This window comes from Triticum urartu, chromosome 1, assembly GCF_003073215.2.
Source record: "Triticum urartu cultivar G1812 chromosome 1, Tu2.1, whole genome shotgun sequence".
Lineage (NCBI taxonomy): Eukaryota > Viridiplantae > Streptophyta > Magnoliopsida > Poales > Poaceae > Triticum > Triticum urartu.
Window position 1 is genome coordinate 556,370,639 of NC_053022.1, and position 26,573 is coordinate 556,397,211.

The 26,573-nt window shown below is 44.4% G+C and overlaps 1 protein-coding gene and 1 long non-coding RNA gene across 2 annotated transcripts; both read left to right on the plus strand.

The window, feature by feature from the left end:
• The first annotated feature begins 9,926 nt into the window (after nt 1–9,926).
• Nucleotides 9,927–11,231, plus strand: LOC125539191 (protein RADIALIS-like 3). The gene is made up of 2 exons (XM_048702563.1): nt 9,927–10,298; nt 10,946–11,231. Exon 1 carries the CDS (start codon nt 10,029–10,031, stop codon nt 10,293–10,295), a length of 267 nt encoding a protein of 88 aa, XP_048558520.1. The 5' UTR covers nt 9,927–10,028; the 3' UTR covers nt 10,296–10,298; nt 10,946–11,231.
• Nucleotides 11,232–21,589: 10,358 nt separating this feature from the next.
• Nucleotides 21,590–22,702, plus strand: LOC125539199. The gene is made up of 2 exons (XR_007296728.1): nt 21,590–22,252; nt 22,394–22,702. It is a non-coding gene; the product is annotated as an uncharacterized LOC125539199 (long non-coding RNA).
• The last annotated feature ends 3,871 nt before the right edge of the window (nt 22,703–26,573 follow it).

Genomic DNA, 26,573 nt, shown 5'->3' on the forward strand with positions numbered 1-26,573 from the left:
CCTGACAGTATCATAAATCATGGTAAAACTTATCTCAAGCTTGCTAAATGTTGTGGCCTCGAAAACACAGACCGAAAAACGAGGACACATGTAGCTACGGCCATATATTTCCTACTAGCAATAGTAGCATTAATGAATACATTGGCCACACTCCGATTTATCTTCTTAGAACGAACCTGCGGCGGCGTGGGTAGTGTGTGCCGTGCACGTACCCTGTGAAGAGGAGAAAGCTGGAGGGAGTCGGCCGTTTCCTTTTCAGGTGAAAAAGAAAGAAAGAAGGGCGGGTAGGTTTGAATCCACAGCATATATAGCGACGCCTGCTACCCTAGCCTGGATTTCGATTCCCATTTGCGATCCAGCAACTTGTTGAGAGAATTGAATCCGGATCCTAGAGCTTTTGGGCTCTAATTTGGAATATGGCCAGGCGATGATGCAGTGACATGGAATCCAGTCCAATCCAAGGCTACTACTTGGCATCCATATAGGGAAGGATCAGACAATTATCCAGCCCAGCAGCTGGCAAAGAAGAAGATACTATATACCGACTAATGCTGGCTTAGACAGAGCCCAAAAGCATTCCCACTTTGCTTCTTTTCTGGAGATAGATGATGCTTGTACTTACAAATTCAGCCTGGTTGATTCGTAAAAAAATAAAAATAAAATCAGGCTGAAGGAGGGGCCATCGAGGGACACCCCGACGACTTTCTCATCTTACACCATTGCTCTTCCGACCTATGATATGCTAAGACGAAGGAGGGAAATTGTTTTTTACTGTTCTAGAGTTTAATAACTAATCTATATGTTTTTTCTTAGAATTTTCAAAAGATTTAAATGCAAACAAATTTATTTTGGATGGAAGAGTAGTGGTGCATTGAAGTGGGATTGTTTATATACATGTTTTTTTTTGTTAATATTCGGAAGCAAATAGGTTTTTAGTATGTTGATATTATTTTTAAGAATTGCAAGATTATATTATGTTCCCTTTCTTCTGAAATGCCAACGGACCTCTGTCTATTCTCTAATTCACCCGACCCGATTGTATAGAATTATGCATAGATTGACTTGTAAAGAAAGACGAACCGAACAGTGCTAAGCAAAGAAAAACTCTCTTATTTCTATGCTCGATTCAATCTCTACTCATCTGCTTTTCGACGAAAGCTTAGCTTGGTAGGCTCAGCTTACTCACCCTACTCCCTTAGACAATGCAATGCTCTGGACACGAAAGTTTGCGAGGTAGCCTTGCCCTAACGTCATAGAGAAGACGTGCCGCAGCTGAGAAAGGCAATTTTTTTGATAAATTTCATGTGAAGGCCACGTACACCATCAATCTACGCTTCTTCTACATTTCAGCAAACAAACCAACAGCAAAGTAATTATCCCCACCGAGTTATCCTCCTGTCTTTTTATCCACGCAGCAGCGCTGCTCCTCATCACCCACAGCAAAGGCCAGCACCCCGCATCCCTTCCCACGCAGCAGCGCTGCTCCTCCTTCTCCGCCCTGGCACCAGGTTCCTACCCACGGCACCGCGTACTCGCCCTCTCTCTCTTCCCTTTTCCAAGACCAACCAAGAAGAAGAGCACAGGCGCGGTCACACCTCCCTCCTTCGTGTTCGACTCCCCTCCGGCCTGGGCCAGGAGAAGACCCGTCGAGCTTCTAATCTAATGTCATTGATTCAACCGGCCTGACCTGCCTGCCGATCTGATCTCCCACTTATCTGATTCTTCCTTCGGGCTGATTCAGCCGGCCTGACCTGCCGATCTGATTTCCTAGATATGTGATTCTTCCTTCGGGACTACTCGCTCTTCTCTCTCTTACGGACTAATTCCTAAATTATGTTCCCCTCAGAAGCTTGTTGATTTCTGATGCGGCAAAGTTGCCCGCGTATATAAATTGATTGAATTGGTTGAAAAGGAGCGAGGTGGGACTATTTATCAGTTCTAATCCTCACGGAGAAAATACTTTTTCGGATTTGCTAAAGCACATCTAGATGTGCTTTAAGGTATTGCACATCTAAATTTATGACCGTATGATCTAAATGCTAAGATTCGTGTTTTGTCTCTCGGTCAGGCCATACTGTCGCGCCGCGTCGCACGACCAGTTTTTCGTGTAGGCTGTGTTTTACTCGCTCGGTAGGTCGTCCTGTGGGCTGTGGGTTGCCACCTCCGTGTGTGGGCTTTTTGTTTTGTTTTTTCCCGATTGGAACGAGAGGGAGCGACAGCCTGGGTTACATTTTTTTTTTGTCTCGTGAGGGGAGGGAGGGAGTGCCGCCATTTATAGTTTCTTCAGTCCACTCGTGCAGACTTTGTTTTCTTCTGTTTTTTGTTTTCGTTCTACATTATCTGTAAACATTTTTTCTAGCAAAACCTCGCTAGATTATGTATACAACACGATGTCTAGCTTCCATGCTACCTTCTGTACCCGATTAATATTGGAATTACTCCCTCCGTAACTTAATATAGGACGTTTTTATATACTATGGTAGTGTAAAAACACCCTGCAATACTTAATTGTATGTGTCCCGGTTTCAAGTCAACCCTCGACTCATAACTGTGGGTTTTTTAGGTTTGTAGTTGCCATAGTTGCAAGTCAAGTCTTCACTCGCAACTTGTGCTTTTTCATAGTTCTTTGTAATTGCCCCAATTACATGTCAACCCTCGACTCGTAACTAGGACTTTTTTCGTAGGTTTTTGTAGTTACCCCACTTGCATGTCAACTATAGGCACGCAATTGAGGCTTCTTTTCTAGGTTTGTAGTTGGACCTTGGGGGGGGGGGGACCCAGTTGCATGTCTACCATCGACACGCAACTGGGCTTTTTCAAAGGTTGTAGTTGCCCAACTGTGGGCCTTTTCATAGGCTTTTTGTAGGCGCCCCAATTGCAACTCCACCCTCGACTCGCAATTGGGGCATTATCGTAGGTTTTGCAGTTGCCTGAGTTGCAAGTCAACACTTGACTCGCAACTCGGGCATTTTAGTAGGATTGTAGTTGCACCCGGGGGCCCCGACACAGTTGCATGTCAACTATCGACACGCAACTGGGCTTTTTCAAAATTGTAGTTGCCCAACTATGGGCTTTTTTAGAGGCATTTTATAAGTGCTTCAATTGCAAGTCAACCCTTGACTCGCAACTGTGGCATTTTTGTAGGTTTTTGTAGTTTCCCAGGTTGCAAGTCAGGCTTGACTCGCAACTGGGAACTTTTTGTAGGTTTCTAGTTGCAACCGGGGGCTCCGACCCAGTTGCATGTCAACTATCGGCACACAACTGAGATTTTTCATAGGTTTTTGTAGGTGCCCCCATTGCAATTCAATTCTCAACACACAACTAGGCCTTTTCCTAGATTTGTTGTTGCCCCAGTTGCATGTGAAATATAGACATGCAACTGAGGCTTTTTCATAGATTTGTAGTTGCACTCGGGGGCCCTAACCTAGCTGCATGTCAACTATGGACGCTGAACTAGGCTTTTTCAAAGGGTTGTAGTTGCTCAACTTTGGGCTTTTTCATAGGCTTTTTTATAGGTGCCCTAGTTACAAGTCAACCCTAGACTTGCAATTGGGTTTTCGTAGGTTTTTGTAATTACCCGAGTTGCAAGTCAACCCTCAACTCGCAACTAGGGCATTTTTCGTAGTTTGTAGTTGCACCGGGGGGCGGGGGGTAGACGCAGTTGCATGTCAACTATAGGCACGCAACTCAGGCTTTTTTCATAGATTGTAGTTGCCCAACTGTCGGATTTAGGGCTCTACACCCAAGAAAGGTCCGAACTCTGGGGCGTGTGCGAAGAACTCAATCTCTCCAGCCAACCAGCTCGTCGCCCCCACGACCTAGCTCGAGGAACGGGGAAGAAGATGAACACAACAGTTTACCCAGGTTCGGGCCACCTTGCGGTGTAAAACTCTACTCCTGCTGATTGGCGAGGGGGGGGGTCGGAAAATAGGTGTGTTTGAAGGGGGTTTTTTGTTCGGAGTTTTATTTTTTTGTGTGGGATGTTCTTTTTGCAGTTTTTGCACAAACTAACATGAGGGAGGAATTTCAAGAAGTGTAGGAATCTATTTTTTCAACAAATACCCCAAAATAAGAAGCACACAAGACTTAAAAATGGCAGACACATGTATTTCATCTGGGGAGGGGTTTTATTCTAAAACAAGAGAACATTTACATCAAATCCCTTTATCCTCATTTCTCATGGTCAATTTGACCCCCACCAACCAAAATCAATAGGCGGCACTGTTTGAAATCAGAGAAAGAGGGAGAAGACACGGGAGTGTGCACCTCGAAGGAAAGGGGGAGCTCGCCGGAGGTCACCGGCGATGAGCCCCCGCTGAAAGGCGCCCATATAATGGATCCCAACCCCGCGGGAGCCTCTGAAGTGAGTGATTCTCACTGATTTTCACCCCCACTCCACTCCCTCCCCCGCAAGGCATTCAAGTTTTTTCAGAGACGAATTTCTATAGCATTTTTTGTCATATTCAGGGTGAGTTGGGATTCGAAGTTCTAACGAGTAATCGACCTGTTTCCCAAGCAGAGTCTCGTTAGAACATACGGAGGTGAGAGTTTGGATTCCAAGTTCTATTTAGACACATGGAGGGGAGGGATTTTGGATGGTCCAGAGCAACAAATGGAAATGGAGGCGTAAGCTGATGGTGCCGGAATTTCGAGGAGCTGGATGCAGTCCGATTTCCAAGCGGGGAATTAATCCAGTTTTCACGAGGGGATTCGGTGTGGAGGTGCTTTGTGTATTGCAATTTTTGCCTGCTACAGATTGTTTCGTGCTGGGCTGCAGAGTCAACGAGACGGCGAGCAGTAAGTGAAGTTTTTCCTCATCAGCGAGTTGTAGTTTCCCCTAGCTCTGTTTGTGGGAGGAAGGAATCAGTTCATGCAAGTTAGATGGCCACATTTGCCCCGTTTATTCTGTAATTGCAGGGGATTCCATTTTGATTTTTCGTTTTGGGTGAGATCAGGGAGTGAGCTCTGTCAGTTGATTCTGCTGTTCTGCTGTGGTTGAATCAGTCGGCACGCCTATCTCTATTTCTGCACTCGAAATGGCCACACCCAAGCTGGTTGAGTTCAGAAGAGTGACCGATAAGTGCTTGTCTAGAGGCACAGTATCAGGATTTTGATGAATAAGCTGTCATACTTGTCTTCATAACATGTTTCTGTATAAATGTTTTTTCTGTAAAATGTCTGTTCAATTTGTTCACCCTTATTTCTCTGTTTTTTTTTCTTTTGCCTTTTCTTTTTTTTTCTTGCCTTGACGATGAAGGCAGACATGTGCGTACGAATCGACAACCCAGTTGATGCATAGGCCCAGATCCAATGCTCAGTCGTATCAACTTTTTCTATTTCCGGCCTGCCCAGTTGTTTTGACAACCGAAAACCAAGCCCAGTTGACAACCCAAATTAAACAGCGAGCTCAAAAGAACGACAAGAGACAACGACAACCGCGGGGAGGGAAAGGATGCTTGTTATATATTCATGACATCAGTTTTTAGATGTGCAATATCTGAGGCACATCTAGATGTGCCCTAAACAGACCCATATTTTTTCCTGCTCCTATGTCGTTTTAGGAAAATGTGGGCCATGTCAGTTCGGCCCACGCGCGTGACAACAAAAATTGCGGCTTGGTCCAGTCAAGCGACGGACACGACCTGCTCGATGCGGGCGGGCAAGGATACATAGATAGATTATTAGTACCACCTCGGATATTGAAAATAATAAGTGGACGAACGACGGACAAACCAAAAATGGACGAAATTACGGTGGTAAGAAGCAATAGCTCTTTTATTAGTAGGTATATATATAGATATAGATATAGATAAAGAATATTGGCAAAGTATGCAAGAGAAAATGCCTTCCTGTAGGAAGCAGAAAAACACATAAAGAAAATGACCGCAAAAACATGCATGTTAGCAACTGATTTTCTTTTTCTTTTTCAAAACTAAAAGACATACATGCAGATATAAAGTTAGTTTTTGTATACAAGATAAGAGATAAATTCCACACAATATTCTGGTCACTCAAACTTGCCCAGAAGCAACTCGTTCAAAACAAACCAATCTTCCGTTTTTGCTCCGCAGGATTAATTAGAAATGCCAAATAGCATATTCAGTTTTTTTAAATCATATATCAGATACTGTCATGTTTAAAAATACGGGACCACGCTTTGTGATAACCTGCAATTGTTGTGATACTGCTATTTGGAAGTTAATAACCCATCGGAAAGCAGTGGCCACTCTCGGGTGTACTACACCCAAGTTAGCAAAAAATTGAAAAAAAAAAGGTTATCAAACAACATCCAAAAAATCTGAAATTTTCTGGCATCAAACTTTACCATATGTTCAAGGTTCTTGCAAAATTTCATCCAAAAATAACGTTTGCGAGTTCATCTACAACGCAACTTGCAAAAATAAGCGGGGCTACTCTGAAAGGCAATTTGAAGTGCGTAAGCAATAATATTCACAATTTCATTTTATTACACCATCATTTCTGTTGAGTTTCATTCATATATATGTATTGACCCCCTTCTTCAAATTCGACGTGGCAGATACGGGATGAACTCCTACCACAAGACCGCATAAAAGCAATTCAAGAGGAATTGGCAAGATTCTTTCTTGACCACGTCATCAATAAAGCCGGAGAATACCATGTGGAGGTTGAGTTCAGATGTTAGGGGTTGTAAGAGATCTTACATTGTATATGTTCATGACGATCCTGTGTATGAAAACTTGTTGTTCGACCAATCTCTCGGAGAAAGAAAGGTCGATCACTTCTCTTTGTATATGTTCATAACAATCTTGTGTAATTAATGGTTTCCTTCATTTGTTTACTAGCTAGCGTGTCGAGTCCTCTCTATACGTATAGTACGTAGCGTCGACCAAGCACGGAGATAAGAAAGAACACTTCTCTCTATTAGCTAGCTAACGCAATATATGAAACCCCTAAATTAACTCTACAAAACCCCTCAAAACCCCCAGCCCCCCCCCCCCCCCCCTTAAAAAAAACAAAAACTTCAGCCCCTGAACTGCTGACGCGTGGACACTTATTGGTCCCGGTTGATGCTACCAACCCGGACAAAAGGCCCCCCTGCCTGGGCAAGGCCCATTTGCCACGTGGAGCCCCATTTGTCCGGTTCATGGGCGAACCGGGACTAAAGATTTTGGGCTTTAGTACCGACCCTTTAGTCCCGGTTCCCCAACCGGGACAAATGGGCCTCTTTCTATTAGTGTAGGAGCTCTCACGCAAAAAATCACTGCTTAAAAAGTGCACAGAACTTTGAGCAGTGATTTTGTTATTTTTTGTGCTACCTCCTCAGATGTTATTTTTGGATAAATTTTGCAAAAACCTCCAAAAATTGATAAAGCTTGATGTCATAAAATTTCAGGTTTTTTGGATTTTGTTTGATAACTGTTTTTAATTTTTTTGCTAACTTCGGTGTAGTACACCCAAGAGTAGAAAATCCAGTCTCATAACCCATGCATGCATGACAGTGGAACCATAGGAAATGCTTGCAGAAATACTACATGAAATAAGTACGCATTTTGCTGGTTGTTTACACGGGCTAGCATCTTCCTTAAAAGCATTTTTGCTCCAATTGTTTGAAATTTGACGGGGAATCCTGCATCTTTCCCATGGCATTTACGCAGATATGATTCCGGTGAAGAGATCTCCGGTGGACGGGTGGTGGCCACCGGTCCACACGCCGGCAAGAATCAAACCCCACACAAGTTGCGCCCGCCACCCCCTCCACAGTCCAGTGCATCCGATGCAAACCTCAGCCTCCTAAGTCTCCTTGAGCAAGCAGCAAGCAAGGAGCCAGGAGCAGGATGGAATTTTGTCAATGTCCTTTCCAAGACCATTGGAGATGGAAAGATAGATATATACCTTCGGTCCCCGGACCCACAGGGTGTTCTTCTCCCTCTTTGGAATCTGTTGGCCGATCAGGTGGCGGAGATCATTCGTGCGACATGTAATGAATGGAAGCTCTCAGCCCACATCCCTGCGCTTTTTCTTACCCAAACGGATGAATGGTGCTCCCTAAACTAATGCATGGTCAAGCAAAACACCCTGTCTGAATTCCGTGACCCCTTTCTGAACAATGCAAAAATATTTCTGTAGACGATTTCTGTATCACTTATAAAAGATTTCTCTATCGCTGACTCACTGTTAGAAAAAAAAACTACGATACTATATCGTCGATAATGTAATAAAAGATACAGTGATGCTTAATCCATGCTTTAATTCACAGTTTCTGGCACATATGGCAGAACCACTTTTAGTTGAAATGGTGATTAGCTCAGAAAGCCTCAGATAGGCTATGAGGGTGCATTGTATGACATGCTTGCCAGCATTGGGTCAGAGGGGTTTCAGAAAACTAATGGAAATGAGCATGGATATGAGAGGTTTTTGGGTGTGCGCACCTTGGCAGCTTTGTTCAGAAGATCACGTATCCTCCTCCTCTCCTGGGGCGCCTTGCAGCCTATTGGCTGATATACACTCTTTACGAGACTCTCTGCCGACCCATCATTAATGTCAGGATCACACGGCTGAGACATCGCCATGCATTCTTCCGTTGGTGATGTGAGCAGAGCACGCAGCCTGTGTCCATCGATCCACGCTGCTTGCTATGGCAGCTAGCAATGTGTGCCAAAATGTTGAATTTGGAACCATGTAGAAGATGTGGCCAGGTATGTATTTGAAAACTAAATACCAAGAAAAAAAGAATGGCGATCGACGTACTGAACACATGAATTTAACAAGGAATTTAATTATGAAACAAGCACAAGTTTGACGCTGAAAATTGTTGACAACAAAGCCGGGTTACATCGTGCCCATGCCATGGTCAAGAAGTTGAAACTTGGACACTACAAGTCTACAACCTTGGTGAGATCTAGGCATGTGATCAATGTGACCTTCTACTATACTTGAGTTGAGGGGAGAGGCAAGCAACATGTGCAAAGCTCCAAAGGCTTGACAGGTTTCTACTTGGAGCAAGGCCAGCTAGCTAGCTAGTGTAGTAACTGAGTGCATACATCCATTTACATGTGTCATCGCCAGTGAGTGGTAACTGCTGCCCTCGCGAATGGAGATGAACAGTTGTCAAATGCATGCAAACCATTGGTGGAAGGAGAGGTCACACCACATTGCCATCTGTCAGTGGCTGCGGTGCCACCCTGACATGGGGTGCCCACACCCAGCCCAGGGTCACCTCCATCTACCTGACAGAATATGTTTTGGAGTTTCGAAAATTCTCGAAAAGAATTATAGGATGTTGAAGAGATGGTTTCTATAGACATGTCGAATTTCAAGTTCAAGTTCGAAAACAGTACAAATTCATTTACAAGGCATGGCGAAAACAAATACAGTAATCAATAGCAAGCTATAGGGCCAGAATACGCACACACAAAAAAACATTTCTAAAAAAAGGGTTTAATTTCCCTTTGAGATGCAGCTTAGCCAGGAAATTACATCAAACAATTATTTGAGAAAAAAAGGTAAATTAATCGAATTGTCTTTTACATCAAACCGAAGCACTAATTCAGATTTAGATACGACGGATTCAAGAGTTGTGAGTTAATTCAGATTAAGTTGATGTGTATAGTGTTGGGTACAACTCGATGTCCGATTAAAGAGTTATGAGTTAATTCATACTAAGTTTATATGTGTAGTGTTGGATACAAGTCGAGATGACGTCGGCATCCGTTGGCAGTGCGCAAATGGACCCAAAAGGCTTAATTGCTCAAACAGGCTATCACTTAAATTGTTCATGTCTGATACTGATACCTAGCTCAGAAGACCTGCGAGAACCTTGTTGTCCTCTCCTCAGCCACCTTTTAACACACAGCCACAGAGAGAGACATGGCACGCTCCCAGCTTCTCAGGGCCTATAAATAGCAGCCCTCGTAGCAAAGAGAGACACCAAACCAAACCACCAGAGCTTCTACAAGAGCAAAGGACTACCTCACTTCCAGGAGAGCACCCCAGGCACAAGAAAGTAGTGTTATTAATTCGAGTAGAACATCACATCTCACCTCAAGATGTCTTCCGGGTCGTCGTCTCGGAGCACCTCCCCGAACTCCGACTCAGAGTGGAGCAAGAAGGAGAACAAGATGTTCGAGCAGGCGCTCGCCTACTACGGCGTGAGCGCCCCCAACCTCTGGGAGAAGGTGGCCAGCGCCATGGGGGGCACCAAGTCTGCCGAGGAGGTGCGCTGCCACTTCCAGATCCTTGTCGACGACGTCAACAGCATCGAGGACGGCCGCATCCCCTTCCCCAAGTACAAGACCCAAGGCTTCTGGACCTGAAAGGTATAACTCAACCAAAAACTGTACAGACATAGGATGCTCAAACTGCTGTTTTCAGTTGAACATAATTAAGCATAGTGTATTTGTCTGCTTGCTGGGAAAAGTAGATGTTTGACTTTGAACTCAATGTCAAAGGCACAGCATGCAGGGGCATTTATGTATTGTTGAAAGTCTTCTTCATTTAGTCCCAAATGACTAGTTTAGTCCCTAAAAAGTCCCTCCCATTTGGTAAAAAAGTCTTTAAGAGGGACTTTTTCTAGTCCCTACACAAAAAAGTCCCTGGAAACAAACACCCCCTTACCACCATGCATGCATGACGACTGGCACCATTAACTCTCTATGAGCCAAACTGCTTAACTGCAGCCACCCTGGCCCAATTTATCAGTGGTTTAATCTTAGCACTATCAGACAATTTCCCTGTTTCCAAAATAAAAGCTTAGATGGATCTTGCAGTCTTACTAGGCTAGTTTTCTTGTAGATTTGTGGTATATTTTGTGCAGCTACGCACTATCTACACACCCATTCGCCTAACCTCATGCCTACATAGAGCAAAACAAAAGAAAGAAAGAATAAGTCTCTTCTATTTGAGTATCTGTTATTGTGTTTATAGTTCAGATAAGCTTAGTGCAAGTGTTATCGAAACTTTTCAGGATGAAGCTCAAGTGGAAAGTGAACAAAGTTGTACAAACTAGATCTCTTAAGAATGGGCTGATGTGTTAAACATCATGTATAGAGGCGTGTACACGTATTGTATTCTGTTGTAATCCTAGCTAGGTTATTATGGATGGCCTCCTCCTTATCTCCTGTATAGCTTTACGTGAGGATCAAGTCTCTGTAATAACCTAGGCAACCTGTACCTCTCGATTGATCTCGGATCGATCTATATAACGTGAACACGTCCCTGCCGCAGAGGCATACGCTTCCAGTCTTTTCTCACATGGTATCAGAGCCTCTTCTTCCTTCCCATCTATGTCGATTGCATCTTCCTCTTCCTCCATGGCTGTTCCATCTCTTGCATCGCTTGGTCACACCATCTCTGAAAAGCTTACGAGAGATAACTTTCTGGAATGGCAAACTCAAGTCCTCCCGCACATCAGGGCTGCGGGCATGATGGGCTTCCTCGATGGTGCCATGGCCGCACCAGCTGCTGTCCTTGTCAAGGAGAAGGATGTCTCGGGGAAGAAGGAGACCACCGAGACTCCTAATCCTGCCCATGTTGTCTGGTATACGCAGGACCAGCAGGTTATGTCGTTCCTGCTAGCGTCTCTCTCGCGGGAAGTGGTCCTGCAAGTCATCGGCATCAACTCTTCTGCTGGTGTTTGGAAGGCGATCAACCAGATGTTCGCCTCCCAATCTCGCGCCAAGGTCATCCAGCTACGTGGGCAACTCAACAACACACGCAAAGGTGATCTAACTATTGCTACTTATTTCACCAAGATGAAAAGCTTCGCAGATGAACTTGCTGCAGCCGGGAGGCCTCTCGATGAAGATGAGGTCGTCTCCTATATTCTTGGCGGGCTGGACGCGGATTTCAATCCGTTCGTCTCAGCCATCTCGGTTCGTCCCGATCAGGCGGTCAGCCTGGGCGAACTTTACTCCATCCTCCTCACGGCAGAGGCGCGTCTTGAGGCGCAGAACGGCGGCAGTAGCTACTCCGCCAACCTCGCTGCCAAGGGCGGCCCTCGTGGTCGCTTCTCCTCTGGTGGCAGCAGCGGGAGTGGTGACTCCCGTATACACGGCAATGGTGGCCGTGACTCTGATGGGGGCGACCGCGACGAGCTCAAGTGCCAACTCTGCAAGCGCGAAGGTCATGGAGCACAGGGGCGGGCCCATGTTGGCCCAGCGGGTAGCCCATGACACCGGGTAAAAACCTATCTTACTTTATACATATAGAGCCCACAAAGGCCTGGACACCCCTAAATTTCCTAATGGGACACCCCGTACAGACAAAAGGGCCATAACTAGCCAACTAGGCCCAGCTGTCCCTGGTGAAGGCCCATGCCCAGGCAGTACATCTATACCTACGTCAGTACGTGGCTTCGCGTGTCGCCTTGCCTGTTCTTCTACTCGCCGCTTGGCCGCTGCGCGTTTCGCGGCCTCTCGACTCGTCGTCCTCGACCCCTCGCCTGTTCATCTACTTCGCCAGATGCCCCCAATTCGCTCAATCAGTGAAGGTATGTTGCATTAGACCCCAATTCGCAGCGTGTGTCTGCCTCTATTTCAATTCCCAAATTATGCTCTAATTCTTACTTTATTTGTCTAACCCTAGGATATTAGGGCTACTGGATAAGACTATACATTTTGACTGTATTAGCTATTAGACTATTTGGCTATTGTATTGATCAGTGGCGAACAATACTGCAATATTCTAGGAGATTAGGACGGCTGGAAGCTCCTGCAAGGCAGTAACATGTCATGTAAGTTTTATTTTACAGCTGGGCAATTGTAATTCATGTTATGTATGTGTACACATGATTCTTAATTTTTTTTTCCTTTTGTGAAAAAATCAAGTACCTAAATAATTACAAATTGCAGGAGAAGCTCAGTTTATGGAAAGGTTTCCAAAAAGGAGGAGAACCATAGTGCAAGATGAAGGCCCATCACATGAACATAATCAGAATGATGCCTCGATCCCGCGACTCTTGGTCGAACAAAATGATGTCTCATCACTACATGAACAGGTTGATGTCCCGGCCCCGCCTTGGTGACGATGCCTTGAAGTACATCCTTATTTGTTATGTGGAGAAAAGCAAAATAAGGTAGGATAAAAATGATGCTGTAATTGTTCGCTTTGAGGCCATGAAAGAATGCAGGAAACCATTTTAGAAAGGTAATGGTTTTAACTTACTTATTACACAACTGTAATTAATATATGCTAAGTGATTTTTTTATTGGCAATCATGATCTAGTGTTGCTTTTTCTCGTCAGCGGTTATAATTTATTCATAATTTGAAAACTTTGGTTCTCATTTGCTGTTCAGTTTCCAGCAATCAACTAATAATTCAAGCAAACTCTTTATTTTGGACCTTTTGCAATCATATTCATCGTCATATGGTATTCTAGGTATATTGTATTGTTATAAGTGTGTTACTTTTATCTACATTATGACTTGATATCCACATATATGTAATAGACATGGGACCCCGGGTCATTTTTGTCCTGGGTCCGCCCCTGATGGAGCATGGTCGCGTTTCAAGCACTTCGACAAGACCTTCAACAACAACCCCAAGCGTCGCGGAGGCAGCGGAGGTGGAGGCGGTAGCAACAGTGGCGGCGGCGGTGGCGGTGGCCGTCGCTCGGCAAACGCTGCATCGTCCTCATACGGTGTCGATACCAATTGGTATCTTGACACCGGAGCTACAGATCATGTGACCGGGGAGTTGGAGAAACTTGCTGTACAGGATCGCTACACCGGCAATGATCGAGTCCACACGGCAAGTGGTGAAGGTATGGAAATCGCTCATATTGGTCGTGCACTTCTTCCCACTCCGCATCGTTCCCTTCGTCTTAATAACATTCTCCATGTTCCGAGTGCTTCACAGTGTCTTCTTTCTGCTTATAGACTTATGATAGACAATCAAGCCTTTCTTGAAATTCACCCTGAATTCTTTTCTGTTAAGGATCAGGAAATGGGGAACATACTTCTTCGCGCAAGGAGTAGGCGGGGTCTTTTTCCCGTCTCTGGTCAACTGGGAGTCCACAAACACCAAGCTCTAGGCGCCATCAAACCATCCACTTCGCGGTGGCATAAGCGTCTAGGCCACCCCTCACTTCCGGTGGTCCAGAAAATTCTTCGAGATCATAGTCTTCCAGTGTCGAATAAAAAAAGTCATCATGTTTGTGATGCGTGTCAAATGGCCAAGAGCCATCAATTACCTTATTCTCGATTAACTAGTGAGTCAGTAGCTCCTTTAGAGCTTATTTTTTCGGATGTATGGGGCCCCGGGCCTGTTTCAGTTGGTAGACAAAAATTCTATGTCAGTTTTATCGATGATTTTAGCAAATTCAGTTGGATTTATCTCCTTAAACATAAATCTGATGTGTTCGAAAAATTTCATCATTTTCAACAACATGTTGAGCGTGTCTTTGATCACAAAATTCTTGCGGTACAAACAGACTGGGGAGGTGAGTACCAAAAGTTGAATCCGTTTTTTGAACGTATAGGCATCTCCCATCATGTTTCGTGCCCCCATGCCCATCAACAAAATGGATCCGCTGAACGCAAACATAGGCATATTGTGGAAGTTGGCCTCTCTCTTCTTGCTCATGCATCCATGCCTCTCAAGTTTTGGGATGAGGCATTCCTCACGGCGGTCTACCTTATTAATCGAGTTCCTAGTCGTGTTATTCATAATCAGACACCCTTAGAACGTCTCTTTGGGATCAAACCCAACTACTCCTTTCTTCAAATTTTTGGCTGTGCCGTCTGGCCCAATTTGCATCCATTCAATAAACACAAACTTGAGTTTCGTTCCAAACAATGCGTCTTTCTTGGCTATAGTACACTCCATAAGGGTTATAAATGTCTTGACGTCTCTACTGGCCGTGTCTATGTCTCTAGGGATGTTATTTTTGATGAACATGTCTTTCCATTCGCTAGCCTTCATCCAAATGCCGGTGCATAACTTCACGCAGAATTAGTACTTCTTCCTCCATCCCTCCTTAACTCACCAACTCTTGATCATGGGGAAGAATGTCGTGCTGACCATATGTCTATTTCCAATGCTTTTGATCCACCGTCTGCTACTAGTGTGCAGGAAACAAGAACTGATGGCGAAAAACAGTGGCGAAATTGGTCAGCATTTTATGCAGGGATCTGTCCCAGGCTCGCCTGGCATAGAAGATCCGGCCGGCGCGTCTTCCAGTTCCCACCCCGATCTCCTCGGGATCGCCCCACCTGGGCGCCGGTGGTTTCTCCACGGGATCCGTGGGATCGCGCCAGTCGGCTGATGGGGCGGCCTCTGCCCCTCTGCGGTCCCTCGATCGACCGGGCCGCGCCTCTCCCGCGTCGGCAGTTGGCACGCCTGGACGGGCCGCACCGCACATGTCCCCTGGGCCCATCCCTGTCTCATCTCGGGCCGCGTCTCTGCATGCAGGAGACGACAATGCGAGCGACAAATCTTCTGGCACGCCCGAGTCGATGCATGCTGCTGCTGATTTGTCATCCCCTGGTTCGCTGCATGCAGCGTTTGATGCTGCAGCGGATGAGGCCATGTCCGATGCTTCTCAATCCGCGCGAATTCGACAACAACTTGCACCTGCTCCGCCACCACCTCCGCCCCAACGTACTCATACCAGATCTCAGAGTGGTGTTTATAGGCCAAAAGAGTATAAGGATGGATGCATTCGTTGGTGCAATTTTTGTGCCACCGGTGAACCTAACAATTTGCAGGAAGCTCTTGGTGATCCTAGGTGGAAGGCGGCAATGGATGAAGAGTTTGCTGCTCTTATGAGTAACAAAACATGGCATCTGGTTCCTCCCGCTGCTGGCCATAATGTCATTGACTGCAAATGGGTGTACAAGGTCAAAAGAAAATCTGATGGTATTATTGACAGATATAAGGCACGTCTAGTTGCGAAGGGATTCAAGCAAAGGTACGGTATTGATTATGAGGATACTTTCAGTCCAGTTGTTAAGGCTGCTACCATTCGGTTGATTCTTTCCATCGCTGTTTCTCGAAACTGGTGCATGCGACAGTTAGATGTAAAGAACGTATTCTTGCATGGTGTCCTGGAAGAAGCTGTTTTTATGAGACAACCTCCTGGGTATGCCGATTCTAGCAAACCAAGGTATATTTGTAAGCTCGGTAAAGCTTTGTATGGACTGAAACAGGCACCTCGAGCATGGTACTCTCGCTTGTCATCTAAGCTTTAATCCCTTGGCTTCTCTCCATCCAAAGCAGATACCTCTTTGTTCCATTATCATCGGCATGGGATCACCATATTTATGCTCATTTATGTTGATGATATAATTGTCACTAGTTCCTCTGCCAAAGCAGTTGATGCTCTCCTTCATGATTTGCGCATGGACTTTGCACTCAAGGATTTGGGCAGTCTGCATTATTTTCTGGGCATCGAGGTAAAACCTGTTTCAGATGGCATTGTTTTGTCTCAAGGAAAATATCTGCTAGATCTTTTGAAACGTGTTGATATGAAAGGTTGTAAGCCTGTCACTACACCTTTATCTGTCTCTGAGAAGTTGTCTTTATATGATGGTGATGCACTTGGAGGTGAAGATTCCACCAGATATCGCAGCATTGTAGGTGCATTGCAGTATCTGACCTTAACTAGACCTGATATTTCTTTCTCGGTCAATAAAGTTTGTCAGTTCTTGCATGCTCCTACTAGTGTACATTGGACTGCGGTGAAACGTATTCTTTGCTATTTGCAAGGAACACCGTCTCATGGATTGAAAATTGTCAAGTCAAATTCTATGTTAGTCAGTGCTTTTTCAGATGCAGACTGGGCAGGTTGTCTTGATGACAGAAGGTCTACTGGTGGTTTTGCAGTTTTCCTTGGCAGTAATCTTGTTTCTTGGACTGCTCGTAAACAAGCAACTGTGTCTCGTTCAAGCACGGAAGCTGAATACAAGGCACTTGTTAATGCTACTGCAGAGATTATTTGGGTTCAGAATCTTTTGACAGATTTGGGTGTGCCACATCCCAAATCAGCCTCTCTCTGGTGTGATAATCTTGGTGCCACTTATTTATCTGCTAATCCTATTTTTCATACGAGGACGAAGCACATTGAGATTGACTACCACTTTGTTCGAGAAAGGGTAGCAAATAAATTGTTAAATATTCGGTTTATACCTACTGGTGATCAAGTGGCAGATGGATTCACCAAACCTCTCACAGTTCGACAGTTAGAGGTATTTCGACACAATCTCAACTTAGATAGTTGTGATTGAGAGGGAGTGTTAAACATCATGTATAGAGGCGTGTACACGTATTGTATTCTGTTGTAATCCTAGCTAGGTTATTATGGATGGACTCCTCCTTATCTCCTGTATAGCTTTACGTGAGGATCAAATCTCTGTAATAACCTAGGCAACCTGTACCTCTCGATTGATCTCTGATCGATCTATATAACGTGAACACGTCCCTGCCGCAGAGGCATACGCTTCCAGCCTTTTCTCACATGATGATCTAGGAGGAGGCAAGGGTATCCAGCATTGGTTAGAATAACAGGAAGGAATGGAGTATTGTCTATTGTGTGTACAAAGTATTGTTAGGCCCTGTCCAAGGTTAAGTCTGTTAGATTCTCGTCTACATTCATGAATCGGGTGTTGCTCATTATCCTCTCGAACCATGTCTTCAAATAAAATGTCATGTGTAAACTCATGTGTTTGTGTTATTTGTAAGAAGTTGTACCTCTAGCATTTTGTCGTCTCCAATATCTGGTTTAGCTGGCCACCATGTTCAGTTTGGACTCCACAGGTTCAGAAAGCACACAGAATCCTTGTTTTCTGAAAAAGGGTTTCACCCCGCTTTATATTACTCCCTCCATTCCAAAATATAATGCGTCCGTGCTTTTCGAGATTCAACTTTGACCATAAATTTAACCAACGAGACCAACTGCGACGGGAGAAAAAATTATATAATTGAAAACTTTTTTTGAATACGAATTCACTGATATAATTTTTGCTCCCGTCGCAATCGGTCTTGATAGTTAAATTTACGGTCAAAGTTGAAGCACGGGATAGAGAAAGCACTACATTATGGAATGGAGGGAGTACAAAGCAACGACCCAAGCATCCAACAAATCAGTTCAAAGTACAATCAAGTCATAAAGCCATGCTGGGGCACAGCAAGACAAGCCCCAAACAACACAGAATCCTTGTCACCGCTACCTTCCTCCAAACTTTGTTCAAGAACCACGGGAAGAACCTAATGCCAGAATAATCGACATCTGACACTACCGGACTAACCCCCTATGCCGTCGGCTTAGGTCTATATTGACGGCCACCGTCGGCATACACCCGTTGGCATAGATAACGTCAGCGTACTTGTGTCAAACCGTCGGCATAGGCATAGGGTGGTCCGTATTACGGTAGAATCAAAAATAGTACTTGAGATTGGCTATAAGATAGGCTCATGATTCCGTCAAAAAGAAGTTGCGAGTATTATTTCAAACACTGCAAAGTACAGTATAATCAAGTCAAAGCGGACATATGGTGATCCGATATTGTTTCCAGCCAAAAAAATTACACTCTTCTCTACAAGTAACATGACAGGATGAAACTAAACTTCATTGATAACAAGACAGGACAAGTACATCAAGATAAAACCATATTAGCGACCATAGTGGGCACATAGACACACAAGCCACAGTGTGACACACTAATACTTCACTAATCCAAGCAGCATCTGCCACATTGTCATCTAAATTTAACAGCTTGAGTACAACAAATACATACTAGCATCACACACAAATGACACAATACCTAGATATGAGCTCACATTGCCCTTCTTTGCCTTATTCGCCGTGGCACCGTTGCTCTACAGGAGGCACCACATGAACCTATGTGAAGAGGAGAAAGTCGGGCGGTCACCAATTCCTTTTCAGGGGAAAAGAAAGCTCGCTTTGAATCCCCAGCATTGCGACACTCGCCATGCCAGGAAAACCACCCTGACTTAGATACCGATTCCCATCCCCAACCACTTGACCGGTGAGCGAATCAGGATCCCAGAGCATTTGGGCTCAAACAATTGGAATCTAGCAGCCGATGATGCAGTGATGGAATCCAGTCCGATCCAAGGCTACTTGGCAACGATATATAGTGATCAGTCATTCAAGCAGCTGGCAAACAAGATATCATATACCGAATGATGATGGCTCACACCACAAAAGCATTTCCACTTTGCTCTGCTTACTTAGCTTAATATACTTTATAAAGATGATGATGTTTGTAGTACTAGCCAAGGATCTAGTTATGGAGAGAGGCAAGTTAACCGTTTGCATAAATTCAGGCTGGCTATTCCCAAGCCTCAACATCACATGAATGAATTTTCTCCAAGAATAAAAACACATACATGTAGATAGAAAGCTAGTTCTTCTGTGCAAGATAATGTATTCTGCACTACTGTGATGCCGTTATTTGGAAGTTAACCCGTGCATGAACGCATCACAATACTGAACTGACAAAACCTGTCCCGTACGAGAACGGAAATCTAAAGGAAAAATGCTCGCAGAAATACATGAAAATGAGTCTAGTTTACATGAGCGCCAGCATCTTCCTGAAAAGCTTTGCTCCGATTGTTCGAAATATGAGGGGGGAATCATGCATCTTTGCTATGGCTTTTAGGCAGATATGATTCCTGGGGAGAGATCTCCAGTGGATGTATGGACCGGTCCACACGTCCAAAGAATCAATTGCAAGTTGTGCCCGCCGCCCCCCGGTTCAGTGCATCCGATGCAGCCACCAGGACTACGTGAGCATGCAGCAAGCAAGGAGCTGCAGGATCGCATTCTGTCAATTCCCTTCCCAAGACCACAGGAGATAGAAAGATAGATATATTCCTTCGGTCCCCTGGAGCCTGGGGGTGTTCATCGTCTCTTTGGGATTTGTTCGTCAACGAGTAAATTGCACAAAACCAACAGTTTGAAGGCTAGGTTTGCAAAAAACACTACAATACATTTTTTTTTTGCAAAAAACACCGTGTCTACCGTAATCTTTTTGCAAATAACACTGATCGATGGATTTGCGTCTGTTGAGTATGTTTATGACAGATGGGGCCCGTTAGTCAGGCTGACGTGGCACCGCTTAACACCTCGCATGTAACGGCGATGTTTGGGACGTTATCCTCTTGTGTGGAGCGCCATGGGGTCCACCTGTCACTGAAACAAAAAATAAAAAATTCTGGCAGTTCTCACCTTATCTTCACCAGCTCGCTGCCGCCCGTCTTGCCCCCGTGGTCAACAGCGCATGCCCGGAGGCCCGCACCCGACGTGCGCCCGACGCCACTACGCGCTGACGAGCCGTATTGCACAACCCCGCCAATCTGACAAGGGGAGGGAGCAGCGGGATGGCCGCCGACGTTGCTGCTTCGTCTCGTGCATCTTGACGGCGACCTCCTCCGAACCAAAGCCACCGCGGTGCTCGAGCAGGGAGTCGCCGCCTCCTTCCTCAGCCATGGCGACAAGTGGGCCCCATGTCCATTTGAAACGGTTCTACTTAACGGTGTTAGAAATTGGTGCCACATCAGCCCAACTAGCGGGCTCCATCTGTCATAAACGTGCTCAGCCGAGGCAAATCCGTCGATCAGTGTTATTTGCAAAAAGATTACCGTAGACATAGTGTTTTCTGTAAAAAAAATGTATTATAGTGTTTTTCACAAACCTAACTTTCAAACTGATGGCTTTGTGCAATTTACTCTTCGTCAACCGGGTGGTGGAGATTGCACGGCATGTAAAAAACGGAGGTTCTTAGCCCACATCCCTGCATCTTTTCTCTCCCAAATGGACGAATCAATCATGGTGTCCCTAAACTAATGCATGGACAAGCAAAATTCGTTTTTGAACGAGGACAACACCCTGGACTTCTCTATCATCGATGGTGACGGAATGAAAGAATGGAGGCTCTTAGCCCACATCCCTGCATCTTTTTCTCTCCCTAAACGAATGCACAGACAAGCAAAGCACTCTCTCTGAATTCTGGAACCCCTTCCCGAACAATGCAAAAAAATTTCTTTACACGATTTATCTATCATAAAATTCCATAGATATCCCATACAAAAGAGTCAAAAAGCTGTTTTGAGGAAAGACTTCTAAGATACTCTAACGTAACAAAATATTTAGAAATACAGTTGGTGGCGCCATGCTTAATCCATGGTTTCACAGCTTTCCGGGACATGGTAGTACCACTGTTTTTAGATGAAATGGCAATGAGGGTGCATGCATTTTTTTTTTTTTTGCGGGAGAGAGGTTGCATGCATGTTGCGTGACATGCTTGGCAGCATTGGATCAGAGGCATAATTTTAAATAACCGGCTATAGTCTTTTTAGCATGATGCTTTCACAAATAGTTCGCTATAGCCTGCTATTTTTCATAGCCCGCTATTTAAAACATTGATCGGAGGGGTTTCAGAAAATTAGTGGAAATGAGCATCGAGATCAAAGGTTTTTGGGTATGCGCACCTGTGCAGCTCTGTCGTTCTGAACAGGAGTAGTATCACGTACCCTTCCTCCTGTGGGCGCCTCGAAGCCTATTGGCCGACCCATCATCCATGTCAGGATCACACAGCTGAGACATCGCCATGCAGAGGTGCGTGCTTCTGTTGGTAATGTGACGCAAGCCATTTGTGTGAGCGCTAATTAACTTATATGGTAAGACTCTATGGGAGGCTCCGACAATAAAACTATTTTAGAAGACACGGCAATATTTTACTATATGAAGTGAAAATGTACAAGTTGTAGATGGACAACTATGGCAGCTCTTCTATACAGTTATTTACTGTCCAGCGAGGCCCTCAGAGGATATCTAAAGTAGTGAGAATGTACACCTTGTTTTTCTAGGCCAACATGACTTGGATGAGTCAATAGCATAGTAGCCATAGTTATCTAAAAAGGGCAGTGTCCCAGGCAACAAGGTAAATTGTTCTGCTGTCCAATGCATTGAAGCTATAATGCATATATGCTTAGTAAATTGTTTAGATTTGTCTGAGACTAATAATGACCAACTTAGTGAATTGTTAAACCTGAAAGTTTGTGTTTTCCATTTAACACAGTGAATTGTTTGCACAATTCAGTTCCGTGTTGATTGAATGGACGTGACGTGATGTTTTCTCCAGGGAACGGACTGAAGTGGATTGACATGGTTTCTGTCCATCATGCAGTTATGTGCTATTCTTCCTTGCTGCAGTGTTGCGCATCTTTGCTGCTGTGGCTGACTCCATGAATATGAAAGCTATATTTACTCCTAAGCTATGAGTGTCCTCTAACTTCCTTCCATGAGAGGTATTTGCTCTCAGTCCCGGCCATCCTTATTACGAGGGATGTAGCAAGGTTCAATGGATCATGACGTTTGGACTAGATTTGAATCTGTATCCACCAAATCTGTGCGTACATTTGTATGCTATAAATTTCTTTTTCTTTCAGTATCCTATTGAAGTTCTATCAGCCGACAGGTGCATTGCACTGTTGAGGAGACACATGCATTTGTATTCGATATTGAAGCGAGCCTGACACCCTGAAAGAACTATACAATGACATTTGGCTATTGCTTTCAGTATTAGAGAAGCATAGAAACAGAACTGCAGGGCTTACTGTATTTTTATGTGGCATTCCTCTATGCCATCATGCCATACTGTTTATTTTGAGCAACCTTTCTATGGTATTTTGTTGGACAGTTTTTAGTGTAATCTCAAGCACCTCAATATATGGTAAACAACTGCATGCTTGGGTATATGTTCTATTCTCAATGTTGTATTCCTTTTATTTGCTCTGTTACTGTAGCAATCAAAAAGAATCGGGCACAAGCTCCATTTAGTCCTGTACAAAAATTGGTGTAGAAGTGTGATCTATGGATTCCTTATTTTGTCGATTCAGACTTGGGATTGTAGGGAAAAGTGTGGACTATGGATAAATAACAACGTTTTAAATAGCGGGCTATGGCATTTAGCGGTGACCCTAAAAAACAGCTATAACTGGACTATAGCGGAGCTATAGCGGCAAATTGTACATGAAATCATTTAGCGGCAACCCCCTCAAACAGCTATAGCGGGGCTATAGCGGAGCTATAGCGAGGCTATAGCCGGCTATTTAAAACTATGATAAATACCAGAACTGGATTGACCATGTCACATCTTCACCAAGAGTCATGGCACTGGCATATTCAAGCTTTGTTGTTTCCTTCGTTTCCAAGCAACACTCTTAAAGGCAATATATGCAGGTTTATCATTCATGTGAGAGATATGAAGGATGAAACAAAAGTAAAAGGTGTTTATGCTAACAGATCATCATAATTAGGTAGGAGTGTCTGTTGGTTTTATAAACCCAGTATCATCCTACTCCTTGTAGTTTTTGTATCGCCTGCAAATAATACAATTTTCAAATGATATTTTGTTATGGTCATATATAAATATTTAAATATTTAAAAGTTCCAGAGGTTCCTTGAGACGAGATGATGGCTCTGATGTGCTATATGTTTACATCGGAGATATTTTTTTCTCACAGTCGTGCGTTGCACGTGCATTCTTACTAGTGTGAGTAAAGGACACAACCTGTATGGCTGTATCCATTAATTGCGAACTGCGAAGACAGCTAGCAATGTGTGGTGTCAAAATGTTCAATTTGGAACCATCTAGAAGATGTGGCTGTAGGAATTGTAGGATGGCTAGAATATTGGGTTGTTGTATGCTACTCCCTCCATTTCATAATGTAGTGCTTCCTCTATCCTCATGCTTCAACTTTGACCATAAATTTAACTATCAAGACCGATTGCGGCGGAAGCAAAAATTATATCAGTGAATTTGTATTCGAAACAAGTTTTTAATTATGTAACTTTTTCTCCCACCGCAGTCGGTCTCGTTCATTAAATTTATGGTCAAAGTTCGACATCGGGAAGCGCGGACGCACTATATTTTAAAATGGAGGGAGTATATTAATCTGACCCTCATATGGGGTATATATAAGAGTACACATGGGAAGAGGATTGGAGTATAAGGCAAATCATTGTTGGTTTAAACCAAATCTATCTCTATCTCTCCTAATCCCTAACTAACTAACACGTTTGTACTTCTAACATTCCCCCTCAGCCGTAGTGTGAGTGAAGCGGACGATTGCGGCTGAATTTGAAGTCTTGCGCTTCCGCTATCTTCTCCGTTGCGTCATCAACAACTGCGTCTCTAATGGGTTCACACATAGGGCCGTGACTGTGTCCCCTTCTAGTGGCTCCCTTGACTCTCCTCTATTCCCTCCCGCGGTCACAGCGGGAGTGGCGCGAACGCTGGTGATGACGCGGACGTTGTTGACTGGAGTCTTTGCCGATGTGTTGCTGTAGACCAAGCCATTAATGTCGATGTCGAGGTAGCCGATCGTGGTGATGTAGCCGTGGTCGATGTAGTCGTGGCCGATGGTGTAGTCGTCGTGGAGGATGAAGCCGCACAAAGTCGGAGGCGCAAAAAAAATGCGCTATGGCGGAGCTGTAGACGTGAACAATGCACCTTGCGGATGTCAGAGGGTGCCGTCGGCGATGAGTCCGCCGATTTTGTCAAGACCGGAGGAAGCCATCGAGCACACATCGGTTTTGCCAGAACCATGTGGCCGTGTAGGGACGATGCAGTCGTGCCGTCATGGATGACTCGGTCGATTCTGTCGTCGTGACGCGGTCAATGCCACCGTCGAGGTCGCGTATTGCAGAAAGGTCTGTCAGAGGACGCTAGGTGTCCATCTTATGCACAAGGCAGCGACGATGTGTTGACGAAAATGTTGGTGAAGATCACGTTGATGAAGACCTTGACGATGAAGTGTCGGCGATGACGTTGTAGCGGCGTGTCGACGATAATGTGTCGCTTGAAGGCATCCCACGCGGCGACGAAGTATCGATGCCGTGTCGCGTCGGAAAAGTCGATGAAGAATTGTATCGATTTCCACACCGGTCTGGCGTGTGGTTGATGTCACTTCTCGTGGATGTGCTCGACGAAGAATGTGGGCTCGTAGCCTGGCATGATGGAGTCGTACAGCTTGATGGAGAGGTCCGGCTCGGCGCAGAGACGTCGGTGTAGACCAGCGCGTCCTCTATGCTGATGTGGTCACAGGGTCTCTGACTGTCGATGAAGCACTGCTGGCCTTGCGTGTGTCGGTGGCAGCCGGTGAAGCAGCAGAGGAGGCGAGTCCGGTTCAGCATGGAGTATCATGTCCTATGTTCAGAGTCCATGCCATGCACTGCACGTGCATCACGCATATGGCCATGAGTCAAGACGTGTGTTTTTGCCTGAGTTGCATGGAGTCGGCGAGGCTGCAGGCCGTGGCCTTGAACCGGACACAATCGCGGTGCGTTATTGTGGCTGCGGGATACGGTACATTAGTAGAAAAATGGCCATTTGTCTCGGTTTATATGGGTCTTTAGTTTCGATTTTGAAATCGGGACTAAAGGGTCGTTACTAAAGGCCCCCTTTTAGCCTTCACATAACCGCTGCATATGACCACTGCACATGAAATCGGGATAAGAATCGGGACACTAAAGGGTCGTTACTAAAGGCCCTCCACATGACCGCTGCATGGAGTGGAGAGGTCCACCTTTAGTCTCGGTTGGAGCCACCAACCGATACTAAAGAAAATTTTATAATTTTTTTTTAATTTTATCTGAAAATAAATTTGAAATTTTTTATCGAATTTTCAAATTTCTGAATTATTTTAACCTCTAATCTCTAATCAGCCCTCATCACTGCTCAATTTAACCTCTAATCTCTAATCATCCCTCATCATTTCAAATCATCTAACTTCCCGAACGGTCACCCATCCTCTCACTATCCAGCCTGAGCACGCTTAACTTCCGGATTCTATTCTCCCTCGTTTCCAAGTCTGCACTTGTTGTTTTCCTAACAATAGTAAGATGTTAATCCTATTAACCCTCAGGAGTTTAGCTTAAGCATGAAGTCACACATTTCACTGTTTGAGTTTGAAACTATCGTTCTAAAAAACACTAATTATTTAGTAACACTAATATTTCTTGAATTAGTAGTTTGACCATTATTTGACCACAGTTTGACCAGAGTTGACCATAATTCAAAAAAACTGGAATAATTATTTAGCAACACTAATATTCTTGAATAATTATTTAGTAACACTAATACTTCTTGAATAAGTAGTTTGACCATAGTTTGACCAGATTTAACAAAAATTCAAAAAAAACTAAAATTTGAGCATAACTTTTTTTCCTTTTAGAATTTTAGGATTCTAAAAATTTGCAAACAGGTCGTAGGCTGTCAAAATCGGATGCGGATTTTCGTGCTGAACATTTTGATATATTATACGTTTTTTCTGACATCGTATGCAAAAGTTATAGCCGTTTTACATTTTCCTACACATTTTGCAAAACATGTCCAAATTTAAGTTTCTAAATTTTCCTAACTAGTAGATGTAGTAACATAACTACATCTCGAAGGATTTTAACTTTTGAAGTTTTATCATTTTCTTTTGCTTTTTACAAAACTGTAAAGGCGATACACACAGGGAGGGGGATAGGATTTGAAAATTGCACCATTAGTACCGGTTCGAGGCATTAGTACCGGTTGGTGCCACGAACCGGTACTAATGGGCATCGCACCCTTTAGTC